This window comes from Oncorhynchus kisutch, unplaced genomic scaffold (genome assembly GCF_002021735.2).
Source record: "Oncorhynchus kisutch isolate 150728-3 unplaced genomic scaffold, Okis_V2 scaffold1417, whole genome shotgun sequence".
Classification (NCBI taxonomy): Eukaryota; Metazoa; Chordata; class Actinopteri; order Salmoniformes; family Salmonidae; genus Oncorhynchus; species Oncorhynchus kisutch.
This window is the reverse complement of record NW_022263362.1, coordinates 5001-24170: the sequence shown is the minus strand read 5'-3', so window position 1 is coordinate 24170 and position 19170 is coordinate 5001. Positions and strand designations below refer to the sequence as shown.

Below are 19170 nucleotides of genomic sequence, written 5' to 3'. Positions count from 1 at the left end.
GTTAGGAGGTGAGACACACTGACTCACTGTTAGGAGGTGAGACACACTGACTCACTGTTAGGAGGTGAGACACACTGACTCACTGTTAGGAGGTGAGACACTGACTCACTGTTAGGAGGTGAGACACGCTGACTCACTGTTAGGAGGTGAGACATGCTGACTCACTGTTAGGAGGTGAGACATGCTGACTCACTGTTAGGAGGTGAGACACACTGACTCACTGTTAGGAGGTGAGACACACTGACTCACTGTTAGGAGGTGAGACACACTGACTCACTGTTAGGAGGTGAGACACACTGACTCACTGTTAGGAGGTGAGACACACTGACTCACTGTTAGGAGGTGAGACACACTGACTCACTGTTAGGAGGTGAGACACACTGACTCACTGTTAGGAGGTGAGACACACTGACTCACTGTTAGGAGGTGAGACACACTGACTCACTGTTAGGAGGTGAGACACACTGACTCACTGTTAGGAGGTGAGACACACTGACTCACTGTTAGGAGGTGAGACACGCTGACTCACTGTTAGGAGGTGAGACATGCTGACTCACTGTTAGGAGGTGAGACACACTGACTCACTGTTAGGAGGTGAGACACACTGACTCACTGTTAGGAGGTGAGACACACTGACTCACTGTTAGGAGGTGAGACACACTGACTCACTGTTAGGAGGTGAGACACACTGACTCACTGTTAGGAGGTGAGACACACTGACTCACTGTTAGGAGGTGAGACACACTGACTCACTGTTAGGAGGTGAGACACACTGACTCACTGTTAGGAGGTGAGACACACTGACTCACTGTTAGGAGGTGAGACACACTGACTCACTGTTAGGAGGTGAGACACACTGACTCACTGTTAGGAGGTGAGACACACTGACTCACTGTTAGGAGGTGAGACACGCTGACTCACTGTTAGGTGAGACACACTGACTCACTGTTAGGAGGTGAGACACACTGACTCACTGTTAGGAGGTGAGACACACTGACTCACTGTTAGGAGGTGAGACACACTGACTCACTGTTAGGAGGTGAGACACACTGACTCACTGTTAGGAGGTGAGACACACTGACTCACTGTTAGGAGGTGAGACACGCTGACTCACTGTTAGGAGGTGAGACACACTGACTCACTGTTAGGAGGTGAGACATGCTGACTCACTGTTAGGAGGTGAGACATGCTGACTCACTGTTAGGAGGTGAGACATGCTGACTCACTGTTAGGAGGTGAGACACACTGACTCACTGTTAGGAGGTGAGACACACTGACTCACTGTTAGGAGGTGAGACACACTGACTCACTGTTAGGAGGTGAGACACACTGACTCACTGTTAGGAGGTGAGACACACTGACTCACTGTTAGGAGGTGAGACACACTGACTCACTGTTAGGAGGTGAGACACGCTGACTCACTGTTAGGTGAGACACACTGACTCACTGTTAGGAGGTGAGACACACTGACTCACTGTTAGGAGGTGAGACACACTGACTCACTGTTAGGAGGTGAGACACACTGACTCACTGTTAGGAGGTGAGACACACTGACTCACTGTTAGGAGGTGAGACACACTGACTCACTGTTAGGAGGTGAGACACACTGACTCACTGTTAGGAGGTGAGACACACTGACTCACTGTTAGGAGGTGAGACACACTGACTCACTGTTAGGAGGTGAGACACACTGACTCACTGTTAGGAGGTGAGACACACTGACTCACTGTTAGGAGGTGAGACACACTGACTCACTGTTAGGAGGTGAGACACACTGACTCACTGTTAGGAGGTGAGACACACTGACTCACTGTTAGGAGGTGAGACACACTGACTCACTGTTAGGAGGTGAGACACACTGACTCACTGTTAGGAGGTGAGACACACTGACTCACTGTTAGGAGGTGAGACACACTGACTCACTGTTAGGAGGTGAGACACACTGACTCACTGTTAGGAGGTGAGACACACTGACTCACTGTTAGGAGGTGAGACACACTGACTCACTGTTAGGAGGTGAGACACACTGACTCACTGTTAGGAGGTGAGACACACTGACTCACTGTTAGGAGGTGAGACACACTGACTCACTGTTAGGAGGTGAGACACACTGACTCACTGTTAGGAGGTGAGACACACTGACTCACTGTTAGGAGGTGAGACACACTGACTCACTGTTAGGAGGTGAGACACACTGACTCACTGTTAGGAGGTGAGACACACTGACTCACTGTTAGGAGGTGAGACACACTGACTCACTGTTAGGAGGTGAGACACGCTGACTCACTGTTAGGAGGTGAGACATGCTGACTCACTGTTAGGAGGTGAGACATGCTGACTCACTGTTAGGAGGTGAGACATGCTGACTCACTGTTAGGAGGTGAGACACACTGACTCACTGTTAGAGGTGAGACACACTGACTCACTGTTAGGAGGTGAGACACACTGACTCACTGTTAGGAGGTGAGACATGCTGACTCACTGTTAGGAGGTGAGACACACTGACTCACTGTTAGGAGGTGAGACACACTGACTCACTGTTAGGAGGTGAGACACACTGACTCACTGTTAGGAGGTGAGACACACTGACTCACTGTTAGGAGGTGAGACACACTGACTCACTGTTAGGAGGTGAGACACGCTGACTCACTGTTAGGAGGTGAGACACGCTGACTCACTGTTAGGAGGTGAGACACGCTGACTCACTGTTAGGAGGTGAGACACGCTGACTCACTGTTAGGAGGTGAGACATGCTGACTCACTGTTAGGAGGTGAGACATGCTGACTCACTGTTAGGAGGTGAGACATGCTGACTCACTGTTAGGAGGTGAGACATGCTGACTCACTGTTAGGAGGTGAGACATGCTGACTCACTGTTAGGAGGTGAGACACACTGACTCACTGTTAGGAGGTGAGACACACTGACTCACTGTTAGGAGGTGAGACACACTGACTCACTGTTAGGAGGTGAGACACACTGACTCACTGTTAGGAGGTGAGACACACTGACTCACTGTTAGGAGGTGAGACACACTGACTCACTGTTAGGAGGTGAGACATGCTGACTCACTGTTAGGAGGTGAGACACACTGACTCACTGTTAGGAGGTGAGACACGCTGACTCACTGTTAGGAGGTGAGACACGCTGACTCACTGTTAGGAGGTGAGACACGCTGACTCACTGTTAGGAGGTGAGACATGCTGACTCACTGTTAGGAGGTGAGACATACTGACTCACTGTTAGGAGGTGAGACATGCTGACTCACTGTTAGGAGGTGAGACACGCTGACTCACTGTTAGGAGGTGAGACATGCTGACTCACTGTTAGGAGGTGAGACATACTGACTCACTGTTAGGAGGTGAGACATGCTGACTCACTGTTAGGAGGTGAGACATGCTGACTCACTGTTAGGAGGTGAGACATGCTGACTCACTGTTAGGAGGTGAGACACGCTGACTCACTGTTAGGAGGTGAGACACACTGACTCACTGTTAGGAGGTGAGACACACTGACTCACTGTTAGGAGGTGAGACACACTGACTCACTGTTAGGAGGTGAGACACACTGACTCACTGTTAGGAGGTGAGACACACTGACTCACTGTTAGGAGGTGAGACACGCTGACTCACTGTTAGGAGGTGAGACACGCTGACTCACTGTTAGGAGGTGAGACATGCTGACTCACTGTTAGGAGGTGAGACATGCTGACTCACTGTTAGGAGGTGAGACACGCTGACTCACTGTTAGGAGGTGAGACATGCTGACTCACTGTTAGGGTGTGAGACATGCTGACTCACTGTTAGGAGGTGAGACACGCTGACTCACTGTTAGGAGGTGAGACACGCTGACTCACTGTTAGGAGGTGAGACACACTGACTCACTGTTAGGAGGTGAGACACACTGACTCACTGTTAGGAGGTGAGACACACTGACTCACTGTTAGGAGGTGAGACACACTGACTCACTGTTAGGAGGTGAGACACACTGACTCACTGTTAGGAGGTGAGACACACTGACTCACTGTTAGGAGGTGAGACACACTGACTCACTGTTAGGAGGTGAGACACGCTGACTCACTGTTAGGAGGTGAGACACACTGACTCACTGTTAGGAGGTGAGACACACTGACTCACTGTTAGGAGGTGAGACACACTGACTCACTGTTAGGAGGTGAGACACACTGACTCACTGTTAGGAGGTGAGACACACTGACTCACTGTTAGGAGGTGAGACACACTGACTCACTGTTAGGAGGTGAGACACACTGACTCACTGTTAGGAGGTGAGACACACTGACTCACTGTTAGGAGGTGAGACACACTGACTCACTGTTAGGAGGTGAGACACACTGACTCACTGTTAGGAGGTGAGACACACTGACTCACTGTTAGGAGGTGAGACACACTGACTCACTGTTAGGAGGTGAGACACGCTGACTCACTGTTAGGTGAGACACACTGACTCACTGTTAGGAGGTGAGACACACTGACTCACTGTTAGGAGGTGAGACACACTGACTCACTGTTAGGAGGTGAGACACACTGACTCACTGTTAGGAGGTGAGACACACTGACTCACTGTTAGGAGGTGAGACACACTGACTCACTGTTAGGAGGTGAGACACACTGACTCACTGTTAGGAGGTGAGACACACTGACTCACTGTTAGGAGGTGAGACACACTGACTCACTGTTAGGAGGTGAGACACACTGACTCACTGTTAGGAGGTGAGACACACTGACTCACTGTTAGGAGGTGAGACACACTGACTCACTGTTAGGAGGTGAGACACACTGACTCACTGTTAGGAGGTGAGACACACTGACTCACTGTTAGGAGGTGAGACACACTGACTCACTGTTAGGAGGTGAGACACACTGACTCACTGTTAGAGGTGAGACACACTGACTCACTGTTAGGAGGTGAGACACACTGACTCACTGTTAGGAGGTGAGACACGCTGACTCACTGTTAGGAGGTGAGACACGCTGACTCACTGTTAGGAGGTGAGACACACTGACTCACTGTTAGGAGGTGAGACACACTGACTCACTGTTAGGAGGTGAGACACACTGACTCACTGTTAGGAGGTGAGACACACTGACTCACTGTTAGGAGGTGAGACACACTGACTCACTGTTAGGAGGTGAGACACACTGACTCACTGTTAGGAGGTGAGACACACTGACTCACTGTTAGGAGGTGAGACACACTGACTCACTGTTAGGAGGTGAGACACACTGACTCACTGTTAGGAGGTGAGACACGCTGACTCACTGTTAGGAGGTGAGACACGCTGACTCACTGTTAGGAGGTGAGACACGCTGACTCACTGTTAGGAGGTGAGACATGCTGACTCACTGTTAGGAGGTGAGACACACTGACTCACTGTTAGGAGGTGAGACACGCTGACTCACTGTTAGGAGGTGAGACACGCTGACTCACTGTTAGGAGGTGAGACACGCTGACTCACTGTTAGGAGGTGAGACACGCTGACTCACTGTTAGGAGGTGAGACACACTGACTCACTGTTAGGAGGTGAGACACACTGACTCACTGTTAGGAGGTGAGACACACTGACTCACTGTTAGGAGGTGAGACACACTGACTCACTGTTAGGAGGTGAGACACACTGACTCACTGTTAGGAGGTGAGACACACTGACTCACTGTTAGGAGGTGAGACACACTGACTCACTGTTAGGAGGTGAGACACACTTACTCACTGTTAGGAGGTGAGACACGCTGACTCACTGTTAGGAGGTGAGACACACTGACTCACTGTTAGGAGGTGAGACACACTGACTCACTGTTAGGAGGTCAGACACACTGACTCACTGTTAGGAGGTGAGACACACTGACTCACTGTTAGGAGGTGAGACACACTGACTCACTGTTAGGAGGTGAGACACACTGACTCACTGTTAGGAGGTGAGACACACTGACTCACTGTTAGGAGGTGAGACACACTGACTCAGTGTTAGGAGGTGAGACATGCTGACTCACTGTTAGGAGGTGAGACACGCTGACTCACTGTTAGGAGGTGAGACACGCTGACTCACTGTTAGGAGGTGAGACATGCTGACTCACTGTTAGGAGGTGAGACATACTGACTCACTGTTAGGAGGTGAGACATGCTGACTCACTGTTAGGAGGTGAGACACGCTGACTCACTGTTAGGAGGTGAGACATGCTGACTCACTGTTAGGAGGTGAGACATACTGACTCACTGTTAGGAGGTGAGACATGCTGACTCACTGTTAGGAGGTGAGACATGCTGACTCACTGTTAGGAGGTGAGACATGCTGACTCACTGTTAGGAGGTGAGACACGCTGACTCACTGTTAGGAGGTGAGACACACTGACTCACTGTTAGGAGGTGAGACACACTGACTCACTGTTAGGAGGTGAGACACACTGACTCACTGTTAGGAGGTGAGACACACTGACTCACTGTTAGGAGGTGAGACACACTGACTCAGTGTTAGGAGGTGAGACACGCTGACTCACTGTTAGGAGGTGAGACACGCTGACTCACTGTTAGGAGGTGAGACATGCTGACTCACTGTTAGGAGGTGAGACATGCTGACTCACTGTTAGGAGGTGAGACACGCTGACTCACTGTTAGGAGGTGAGACATGCTGACTCACTGTTAGGATGTGAGACATGCTGACTCACTGTTAGGAGGTGAGACACGCTGACTCACTGTTAGGAGGTGAGACACGCTGACTCACTGTTAGGAGGTGAGACACACTGACTCACTGTTAGGAGGTGAGACACACTGACTCACTGTTAGGAGGTGAGACACACTGACTCACTGTTAGGAGGTGAGACACCACTGACTCACTGTTAGGAGGTGAGACACACTGACTCACTGTTAGGAGGTGAGACACACTGACTCACTGTTAGGAGGTGAGACACACTGACTCACTGTTAGGAGGTGAGACACACTTACTCACTGTTAGGAGGTGAGACACGCTGACTCACTGTTAGGAGGTGAGACACACTGACTCACTGTTAGGAGGTGAGACACACTGACTCACTGTTAGGAGGTCAGACACACTGACTCACTGTTAGGAGGTGAGACACACTGACTCACTGTTAGGAGGTGAGACACACTGACTCACTGTTAGGAGGTGAGACACACTGACTCACTGTTAGGAGGTGAGACACACTGACTCACTGTTAGGAGGTGAGACACACTGACTCACTGTTAGGAGGTGAGACACACTGACTCACTGTTAGGATGTGAGATACACTGACTCACTGTTAGGAGGTGAGACACACTGACTCACTGTTAGGAGGTGAGACACACTGACTCACTGTTAGGAGGTGAGACACACTGACTCACTGTTAGGAGGTGAGACACGCTGACTCACTGTTAGGTGAGACACACTGACTCACTGTTAGGAGGTGAGACACACTGACTCACTGTTAGGAGGTGAGACACACTGACTCACTGTTAGGAGGTGAGACACACTGACTCACTGTTAGGAGGTGAGACACACTGACTCACTGTTAGGAGGTGAGACACACTGACTCACTGTTAGGAGGTGAGACACACTGACTCACTGTTAGGAGGTGAGACACACTGACTCACTGTTAGGAGGTGAGACACACTGACTCACTGTTAGGAGGTGAGACACACTGACTCACTGTTAGGAGGTGAGACACACTGACTCACTGTTAGGAGGTGAGACACACTGACTCACTGTTAGGAGGTGAGACACACTGACTCACTGTTAGGAGGTGAGACACACTGACTCACTGTTAGGAGGTGAGACACACTGACTCACTGTTAGGAGGTGAGACACACTGACTCACTGTTAGAGGTGAGACACACTGACTCACTGTTAGGAGGTGAGACACACTGACTCACTGTTAGGAGGTGAGACACGCTGACTCACTGTTAGGAGGTGAGACACGCTGACTCACTGTTAGGAGGTGAGACACACTGACTCACTGTTAGGAGGTGAGACACACTGACTCACTGTTAGGAGGTGAGACACACTGACTCACTGTTAGGAGGTGAGACACACTGACTCACTGTTAGGAGGTGAGACACACTGACTCACTGTTAGGAGGTGAGACACACTGACTCACTGTTAGGAGGTGAGACACACTGACTCACTGTTAGGAGGTGAGACACACTGACTCACTGTTAGGAGGTGAGACACACTGACTCAGTGTTAGGAGGTGAGACACGCTGACTCACTGTTAGGAGGTGAGACACGCTGACTCACTGTTAGGAGGTGAGACACGCTGACTCACTGTTAGGAGGTGAGACATGCTGACTCACTGTTAGGAGGTGAGACACACTGACTCACTGTTAGGAGGTGAGACACGCTGACTCACTGTTAGGAGGTGAGACACGCTGACTCACTGTTAGGAGGTGAGACACGCTGACTCACTGTTAGGAGGTGAGACACGCTGACTCACTGTTAGGAGGTGAGACACACTGACTCACTGTTAGGAGGTGAGACACACTGACTCACTGTTAGGAGGTGAGACACACTGACTCACTGTTAGGAGGTGAGACACACTGACTCACTGTTAGGAGGTGAGACACACTGACTCACTGTTAGGAGGTGAGACACACTGACTCACTGTTAGGAGGTGAGACACACTTACTCACTGTTAGGAGGTGAGACACACTTACTCACTGTTAGGAGGTGAGACACGCTGACTCACTGTTAGGAGGTGAGACACACTGACTCACTGTTAGGAGGTGAGACACACTGACTCACTGTTAGGAGGTCAGACACACTGACTCACTGTTAGGAGGTGAGACACACTGACTCACTGTTAGGAGGTGAGACACACTGACTCACTGTTAGGAGGTGAGACACACTGACTCACTGTTAGGAGGTGAGACACACTGACTCACTGTTAGGAGGTGAGACACACTGACTCACTGTTAGGATGTGAGATACACTGACTCACTGTTAGGAGGTGAGACACACTGACTCACTGTTAGGAGGTGAGACACACTGACTCACTGTTAGGAGGTGAGACACACTGACTCACTGTTAGGAGGTGAGACACGCTGACTCACTGTTAGGTGAGACACACTGACTCACTGTTAGGAGGTGAGACACACTGACTCACTGTTAGGAGGTGAGACACACTGACTCACTGTTAGGAGGTGAGACACACTGACTCACTGTTAGGAGGTGAGACACACTGACTCACTGTTAGGAGGTGAGACACACTGACTCACTGTTAGGAGGTGAGACACACTGACTCACTGTTAGGAGGTGAGACACACTGACTCACTGTTAGGAGGTGAGACACACTGACTCACTGTTAGGAGGTGAGACACACTGACTCACTGTTAGGAGGTGAGACACACTGACTCACTGTTAGGAGGTGAGACACACTGACTCACTGTTAGGAGGTGAGACACACTGACTCACTGTTAGGAGGTGAGACACGCTGACTCACTGTTAGGAGGTGAGACACGCTGACTCACTGTTAGGAGGTGAGACACACTGACTCACTGTTAGGAGGTGAGACACACTGACTCACTGTTAGGAGGTGAGACACACTGACTCACTGTTAGGAGGTGAGACACGCTGACTCACTGTTAGGAGGTGAGACACGCTGACTCACTGTTAGGAGGTGAGACATGCTGACTCACTGTTAGGAGGTGAGACACGCTGACTCACTGTTAGGAGGTGAGACACGCTGACTCACTGTTAGGAGGTGAGACACGCTGACTCACTGTTAGGAGGTGAGACACACTGACTCACTGTTAGGAGTGATTCCAAGATGGCGTAGCAGTAAGTCGTCCTGTCGTGTCGTGTCCCTGTATATTTTGTTTATATTTTGTTTATTTTTCGTTTTTTACATATTTTTCGTTTTTTTTAACATATTTTTCGTTTTTTACATAGCTATCCCTTTAAAAACATTTTGCTAAACCTAAGCTTCCAAATACGCTGGATCTTCACAACTAGCTATCTAGCTAAACCGCAACCCCGGATGATTACCCCTGGCTAGCGTTTCCACCCACTTAGCTTGAAGCTAGCCCGGCCTGCGCTACCACCGTAGCATACTCCTGAGCTACAATACCCGGGCCCACGACCGGTCTATCGATGTCACCGCATGAAGAGGAATAAACAGACTCACCCCATCGCGACGTCCCCCAAAGGCTAACTCTCTAGCCCTCGCTATCTCCCTGCTTGCTAATTCGGCCTGCTAACTGCTAGCTTGTCCAGCTCCGGTCCGCTAACTGCTACCTTGTCTAGCCCGGGCCTACAAACTGTTAGCTTGTTAGCACAGGCCTGCTAACCGCCTGAATCGCCGCGTCCCAAACGCCCACCGGACCCATACTTACTTTCTATCTCTTTTGACTTTTAATTTGTTTATACCTTCCGGAAACCTGCCTCACCCAATGTGATACGGAATCGCTATTATTTTTTATTTATTTTTAGAACACACTCAAGAACCTCCAGAAGCTAACCAGCTAACTAGCTACAAGCTATTTAGTCATTGTTCGTTTTTTTTTACCTGGATAACACTCGCCAGTCCAGCTTCCCTTCCCCATCCACCGCTGCCCCCTGGACACTGATCTCTTGGCTACATAGCTGATGCACGCTGGACTGTCCATAAATCACGGTACTCCATTCTGCTTGTTTGTTTTATCTGTTGGCCCCGTTGCCTAGTCTACGCCATTTTACCTGCTGTTGTTGTGCTAGCTGATTAGCTGTTGTCTCACCTACTGTTTTAGCTAGCTTTCCCAATTCAACACCTGTGATTACTGTATGCCTCGCTGTATGTCTCTCTCAAATGTCAATATGCCTTGTATACTGTTGTTCAGGTTAGTTATCATTGTTTTAGTTCACAATGGAGCCCCTAGTTCCACTCTTCATACCCCTGATAACTCCTTTGTCCCACCTCCCACACATGCGGTGACCTCACCCATTACTACCAGCATGTCCAGAGATACAACCAATCTCATCATCACCCAGTGCCTGGGCTTACCTCCACTGTACCCGCACCCCACCATACCCCTGTCTGCGCATTATGCCCTGAATATATTCTACCATGCCCAGAAACCTGCTCCTCTTATTCTCTGTCCCCAACGCTCTAGGCGACCAGTTTTGATAGCCTTTAGCCGCACCCTCATACTACTCCTTCTCTGTTCCGCGGGTGATGTGGAGGTAAACCCAGGCCCTGCATGTCCCCAGGCACCCTCATTTGTTGACTTCTGTGTTCGAAAAAGCCTTGGTTTCATGCATGTCAACATCAGAAGCCTCCTCCCTAAGTTTGTCTTACTCACTGCTTTAGCACACTCTGCTAACCCTGATGTCCTTGCTGTGTCTGAATCCTGGCTCAGGAAGGCCACCAAAAATTCAGAGATTTCCATACCCAACTATAACATCTTCCGTCAAGATAGAACTGCCAAAGGGGGAGGAGTTGCAGTTTACTGCAGAGATGGCCTGCAAAGTAATGTCATACTTTCCAGGTCCATACCCAAACAGTTCGAACTACTAATTTTGAAAATTACTCTCTCCAGAAATAAGTCTCTCACGGTTGCCGCCTGCTACCGACCCCCCTCAGCTCCCAGCTGTGCCCTGGACACCATTTGTGAATTGATCGCCCCCCATCTAGCTTCAGAGTTTGTTCTGTTAGGTGACCTAAACTGGGATATGCTTAACACCCCGCCACTCCTACAATCTAAGCTAGATGCCCTCAATCTCACACAAATCATCAAGGAACCCACCAGGTACAACCCTAACTCTGTAAACAAGGGCACCCTCATAGACGTCATCCTGACCAACTGGCCCTCCAAATACACCTCCGCTGTCTTCAACCAGGATCTCAGCGATCACTGCCTCATTGCCTGTATCCGCTACGGAGCCGCAGTCAAACGACCACCCCTCATCACTGTCAAACGCTCCCTAAAACACTTCTGTGAGCAGGCCTTTCTAATCGACCTGGCCCGGGTATCCTGGAAGGACATTGACCTCATCCCGTCAGTTGAGGATGCCTGGTCATTCTTTAAAAGTAACTTCCTCACCATTTTAGATAAGCATGCTCCGTTCAAAAAATGCAGAACTAAGAACAGATACAGCCCTTGGTTCACCCCAGACCTGACTGCCCTCGACCAGCACAAAAACATCCTGTGGCGGACTGCAATAGCATCGAATAGTCCCCGTGATATGCAACTGTTCAGGGAAGTCCGGAACCAATACACGCAGTCAGTCAGGAAAGCTAAGGCCAGCTTCTTCAGGCAGAAGTTTGCATCCTGTAGCTCCAACTCCAAAAAGTTCTGGGACACTGTGAAGTCCATGGAGAACAAGAGCACCTCCTCCCAGCTGCCCACTGCACTGAGGCTAGGTAACACGGTCACCACTGATAAATCCATGATTATCGAAAACTTCAATAAGCATTTCTCAACGGCTGGCCATGCCTTCCGCCTGGCTACTTCAACCTCGGCCAACAGCTCCGCCCCCCCCGCAGCTCCTCGCCCAAGCCTCTCCAGGTTCTCCTTTACCCAAATCCAGATAGCAGATGTTCTGAAAGAGCTGCAAAACCTGGACCCGTACAAATCAGCTGGGCTTGACAATCTGGACCCTCTATTTCTGAAACTATCTGCCACCATTGTCGCAACCCCTATTACCAGCCTGTTCAACCTCTCTTTCATCTCGTCTGAGATCCCCAAGGATTGGAAAGCTGCCGCAGTCATCCCCCTCTTCAAAGGGGGAGACACCCTGGACCCAAACTGTTACAGACCTATATCCATCCTGCCCTGCCTATCTAAGGTCTTCGAAAGCCAAGTCAACAAACAGGTCACTGACCATCTCGAATCCCACCGTACCTTCTCCGCTGTGCAATCTGGTTTCCGAGCCGGTCATGGGTGCACCTCAGCCACACTCAAGGTACTAAACGACATCATAACCGCCATCGATAAAGACAGTACTGTGCAGCCGTCTTCATCGACCTTGCCAAGGCTTTCGACTCTGTCAATCACCATATTCTTATCGGCAGACTCAGTAGCCTCGGTTTTTCGGATGACTGCCTTGCCTGGTTCACCAATTACTTTGCAGACAGAGTTCAGTGTGTCAAATCGGAGGGCATGCTGTCCGGTCCTCTGGCAGTCTCTATGGGGGTGCCACAGGGTTCAATTCTCGGGCCGACTCTTTTCTCTGTGTATATCAATGATGTTGCTCTTGCTGCGGGCGATTCCCTGATCCACCTCTACGCAGACGACACCATTCTATATACTTTCGGCCCATCTTTGGACACTGTGCTATCTAACCTCCAAACAAGCTTCAATGCCATACAACACTCCTTCCGTGGCCTCCAACTGCTCTTAAACGCTAGTAAAACCAAATGCATGCTTTTCAACCGGTCGCTGCCTGCACCTGCATGCCCGACTAGCATCACCACCCTGGATGGTTCCGACCTAGAATATGTGGACGTCTATAAGTACCTAGGTGTCTGGCTAGACTGCAAACTCTCCTTCCAGACTCATATCAAACATCTCCAATCGAAAATCAAATCAAGAGTCGGCTTTCTATTCCGCAACAAAGCCTCCTTCACTCAAGCCGCCAAGCTTACCCTAGTAAAACTGACTATCCTACCAATCCTCGACTTCGGCGATGTCATCTACAAAATGGCTTCCAACACTCTACTCAGCAAACTGGATGCAGTCTATCACAGTGCCATCCGTTTTGTCACTAAAGCACCTTATACTACCCACCACTGCGACTTGTATGCTCTAGTCGGCTGGCCCTCGCTACATATTCGTCGCCAGACCCACTGGCTCCAGGTCATCTACAAGTCTATGCTAGGTAAAGCTCCGCCTTATCTCAGCTCACTGGTCACGATGGCAACACCCATCCGTAGCACGCGCTCCAGCAGGTGTATCTCACTGATCATCCCTAAAGCCAACACCTCATTTGGCCGCCTTTCGTTCCAGTACTCTGCTGCCTGTGACTGGAACGAATTGCAAAAATCGCTGAAGTTGGAGACTTTTATCTCCCTCACCAACTTCAAACATCAGCTATCTGAGCAGCTAACCGATCGCTGCAGCTGTACATAGTCTATTGGTAAATAGCCCACCCTTTTCACCTACCTCATCCCCATACTGTTTTTATTAATTTACTTTTCTGCTCTTCTGCACACCAATATCTCTACCTGTACATGACCATCTGATCTTTTATCACTCCAGTGTTAATCTGCAAAATTGTAATTATTTGCCTACCTCCTCATGCCTTTTGCACACATTGTATATAGACCCCCCCTTCGTTTTCTACTGTGTTATTGACTTGTTAATTGTTTACTCCATGTGTAACTCTTTGTTGTATGCTCACACTGCTATGCTTTATCTTGGCCAGGTCGCAGTTGCAAATGAGAACTTGTTCTCAACTAGCCTACCTGGTTAAATAAAGGTGTTCTCAACTAGCCTACCTGGTTAAATAAAGGTGTTCTCAACTAGCCTACCTGGTTAAATAAAGGTGAAATAAAAAAAATAAAAAAAATAGGAGGTGAGACACACTGACTCACTGTTAGGAGGTGAGACACACTGACCTACTGTTAGGAGGTGAGACACACTGACTCACTGTTAGGAGGTGAGACACACTGACTCACTGTTAGGAGGTGAGACACACTGACTCACTGTTAGGAGGTGAGACACACTGACTCACTGTTAGGAGGTGAGACACACTTACTCACTGTTAGGAGGTGAGACACGCTGACTCACTGTTAGGAGGTGAGACACACTGACTCACTGTTAGGAGGTGAGACACACTGACTCAGTGTTAGGAGGTGAGACACACTGACTCAGTGTTAGGAGGTGAGACACGCTGACTCACTGTTAGGAGGTGAGACACGCTGACTCACTGTTAGGAGGTGAGACATGCTGACTCACTGTTAGGAGGTGAGACACACTGACTCACTGTTAGGAGGTGAGACACACTGACTCAGTGTTAGGAGGTGAGACACACTGACTCAGTGTTAGGAGGTGAGACACACTGACTCACTGTTAGGAGGTGAGACACGCTGACTCACTGTTAGGAGGTGAGACATGCTGACTCACTGTTAGGAGGTGAGACACGCTGACTCACTGTTAGGAGGTGAGACACACTGACTCACTGTTAGGAGGTGAGACACACTGACTCACTGTTAGGAGGTGAGACACACTGACTCACTGTTAGGAGGTGAGACATGCTGACTCACTGTTAGGAGGTGAGACACGCTGACTCAGTGTTAGGAGGTGAGACACACTGACTCAGTGTTAGGAGGTGAGACACACTGACTCACTGTTAGGAGGTGAGACACAATGACTCACTGTTAGGAGGTGAGACACACTGACTCACTGTTAGGAGGTGAGACACACTGACTCACTGTTAGGAGGTGAGACACGCTGACTCACTGTTAGGAGGTGAGACACACTGACTCACTGTTAGGAGGTGAGACACACTGACTCACTGTTAGGAGGTCAGACACACTGACTCACTGTTAGGAGGTGAGACACACTGACTCACTGTTAGGAGGTGAGACACACTGACTCACTGTTAGGAGGTGAGACACACTGACTCACTGTTAGGAGGTGAGACACACTGACTCACTGTTAGGATGTGAGACACACTGACTCACTGTTAGGAGGTGAGACACACTGACTCACTGTTAGGAGGTGAGACACACTGACTCACTGTTAGGAGGTGAGACACACTGACTCACTGTTAGGAGGTGAGACACGCTGACTCACTGTTAGGTGAGACACACTGACTCACTGTTAGGAGGTGAGACACACTGACTCACTGTTACGAGGTGAGACACACTGACTCACTGTTAGGAGGTGAGACACACTGACTCACTGTTAGGAGGTGAGACACACTGACTCACTGTTAGGAGGTGAGACACACTGACTCACTGTTAGGAGGTGAGACACACTGACTCACTGTTAGGAGGTGAGACACGCGGACTCACTGTTAGGAGGTCAGACACGCTGACTCACTGTTAGGAGGTGAGACACGCTGACTCACTGTTAGGAGGTGAGACACACTGACTCACTGTTAGGTGGTGAGACACACTGACTCACTGTTAGGAGGTCAGACACACTGACTCACTGTTAGGAGGTGAGACACACTGACTCACTGATTTGCATGATGATGACGTGATGTTGACGCGATGTTTGATATGTTGATGTGATGTTGACGCGATGTTTGATATGTTGATGTGATGTTGATATGATGTTGAAGTTATGTTGATGTGGTGTTGACATAATGTTGATGTTATGTTGATGTGATGTTGATGGGATGTTGACATAATGTTGAAGTTATGTTGACGTGATGTTGAGGTGATGTTGATGTTATGTTGATGTGATGTTGAGGTTATGTTGATGTGACATTGAGGTTATGTTGATGTTGAGGTGATGTTGATGTGATGTTGACATGATGTTGAGGTGATGTTGACATGATGTTGAGGTGATGTTGATGTGATGTTGACTTCAGGTCTGTAGCTAGTAGGAGGCCAGTGGTCCACACACAGACGACAGATTGGAAGAGGTCTGTCAGCAAAATAAATATGTTGAGAGTTAGAAGCCTCTCATGCTCAGCTTGCTCTCTGATTAACTGAGGATTGCCTCCCAAAACAGTCTAGTGTCAGGGACACACCGTGACATGTCGCTATGGCAACGGAGGCAGCTGGGCAGAGCAGGATGCCAGTTAGGAAGCACTTTGATGCCAAGATTGTGCCAGTCTGAGCCCTGGAAAGGGTTGCAACTCAGACCACATCCTTAGAGATTACTGTAGAAAACAAAAATGGATGGATGAATGGATGGAGGGAGGGAGGGAGGGAGGGAGGGTGGGATGGACGGATGGAGGGTGGGATGAAGGAAGGAAGGAGGGAGGGATGGCTGTATGAATGAATCCACTAACTGTACAACAATATAAATTGTCCAGTAATTGATCAACAACAATTCCATCAAATTAGCACTGTGCTGAACCAGTGAAGACAATCAACCACTCTTCCACCTCTCCCTCTCCACCCCTCTCCCTCTCCACCCCTCTCCCTCTCCACCCGCCACCCTTCCACCTCTCCTTCTCAACCCCTCCACCCCTCTCCCTCTCAACCCCTCTCCCTCTCCACCCCTCTCCACCCGCCACCCTTCCACCTCTCCTTCTCAACCCCTCCACCCCTCTCCCTCTCAACCCATCTCCCTCTCAACCCCTCTCCCTCTCCACCCTCTCCCTCTCCACCCGCCACCCTTCCACCTCTCCTTCTCAACCCCTCCACCCCTCTCCCTCTCAACCCCTCCACCCCTCTCCCTCTCAACCCCTCCACCCTCTCCCTCTCAACCCCTCCACCCCTCTCCCTCTCAACCCCTCCACCCCTCTCCCTCTCCCTCTCAACCCCTCCACCCCTCTCCCTCTCAACCCCTCCACCCCTCTCCCTCTCAACCCCTCCACCCCTCTCCCTCTCCCTCTCAACCCCTCCACCCCTCTCCCTCTCAACCCCTCTCCCTCTCCACCCTGCCACCCCTCCACCTCTCCTTCTCAACCCCTCTCCCTCTCCACCCCGCCACCCCTCCACCTCTCCTTCTCAACCCCTTTCCCTCTTCACCCCTCTCCCTCTCCACCCGCCACCCTTCCACCTCTCCTTCTCAACCCCTCCACCCCTCTCCCTCTCAACCCATCTCCCTCTCCCTCTCAACCCCTCTCCCTCTCCACCCGCCACCCTTCCACCTCTCCTTCTCAACCCCTCCACCCCTCTCCCTCTCCCTCTCAACCCCTCCACCCCTCTCCCTCTCAACCCCTCCACCCCTCTCCCTCTTAACTCCTCCACCCCTCTCCCTCTCCCTCTCCCTCTCAACCCCTCCACCCCTCTCCCTCTCAACCCCGTCACCCCTCTCCCTCTCAACCCCTCCACCCCTCTCCCTCTCAACCCCTCCACCCCGCCACCCCTCCACCTCTCCTTCTCAACCCCTCTCCCTCTCCACCCCGCCACCCCCTCCACCTCTCCTTCTCAACCCCTCTCCCTCTCCACCCCGCCACCCCTCCACCTCTCCTTCTCAACCCCTCTCCCTCTCAACCCCTGCATCTCAACCCCTCCACCCCTCCCTCTTCCTGTCCAACCCTCCACCACTCCCTCTCCACCCCTCCCTCTCCACCCCTCCACCCACCCCTCCCTCTCCACCCCTCCACCTCTCCTTCTCCACCCTTCCACCCCACCCCTCCCCTCCCCTCTTCCTCTCCAACCCTCCACACCTCTCCTTCTCCACCCCTCCCTCTCCACCCCTCCACCTCTCCTTTTCCACCCCACCCTCCCCTCTTCCTCTCCAACCCTCCACCCCTCCCCTCTTCCTCTCCACCCGCCACCTCTCCACCCCTCCCTCTCCACCCCTCCCCTCCCCTCTTCCTCTCCAACCCTCCACCACTCCCTCTCCACCTGCCACCTCTCCACCACTCCCTCTCCACCCCTCCACCTCTCATTCTCCACCCCTCCCTCTCCACCCCTCCACCCCTCCCTCTCCACCCCTCCCTCTCCACCCCTCCACCTCTCCTTCTCCACCCTCCCACCGCTCCCCTCCCCTCTTCCTCTCCACCCCTCCACCTCTCCTTCTCCACCCCTCCCTCTCCTCCCCTTTCCTCTCCACCTCTCCCTCTCCACCCCTCCACCTCTCCCTCTCCGCCCCTCCACCTCTGCTTCTCCGCCCCTCCACCTCTGCTTCTCCGCCCCTCCACCTCTGCTTCTCCACCCTTCCAACCCTCCCTCTCCACCCCTCCACCACTCCCTCTCCACCCTTCCAACCCTCCCTCTCCACCCCTCCACCACTCCCTCTCCACCCCTCCACCCCTCCCTCTCTCCCCCTCCCTCTCTCCCCCTCCCTCTCCACCCCTCCCTCTCCACCCCTCCACCTCTCCCCCAGCCCTGATGCATGCTGTGGTATTCGGTAACGTGACAGCCATCATCCAGAGGATGTACTCTCGGCGCTCCCTCTACCACACACGTACCAAGGACCTGAAGGACTTCATCCGGGTCCACGGGCTGCCCAAGGCCCTGGAACAACGCATGATGGAGTGCTTCCAGACCACCTGGTCTGTCAACAACGGCATCGACGTCAGCGAGGTGAGCTACCAGGTTTTATGATCTGACCTCAGGCTGTGAACAGGTCAAAGGTTACAATCTGTCTCTGTCATTTTAGTTTACGGCCATACA

The 19170-nt window shown here is 51.2% G+C and overlaps 1 protein-coding gene across 1 annotated transcript in view; it reads left to right on the top strand.

Moving 5' to 3' along the window:
- LOC116366235 (potassium voltage-gated channel subfamily H member 4-like) overlaps window positions 1–19170 on the top strand; it is a gene marked incomplete at its 3' end in the record, with an annotated part of 57296 nt that overhangs the window by 36505 nt on the left and 1621 nt on the right. Inside the window, exon 6 of the mRNA XM_031818468.1 lies at window positions 18881–19080. Within this exon, the coding sequence (XP_031674328.1) occupies window positions 18881–19080 (200 nt within the window). The remainder of the gene's footprint in view (window positions 1–18880; window positions 19081–19170) is intronic.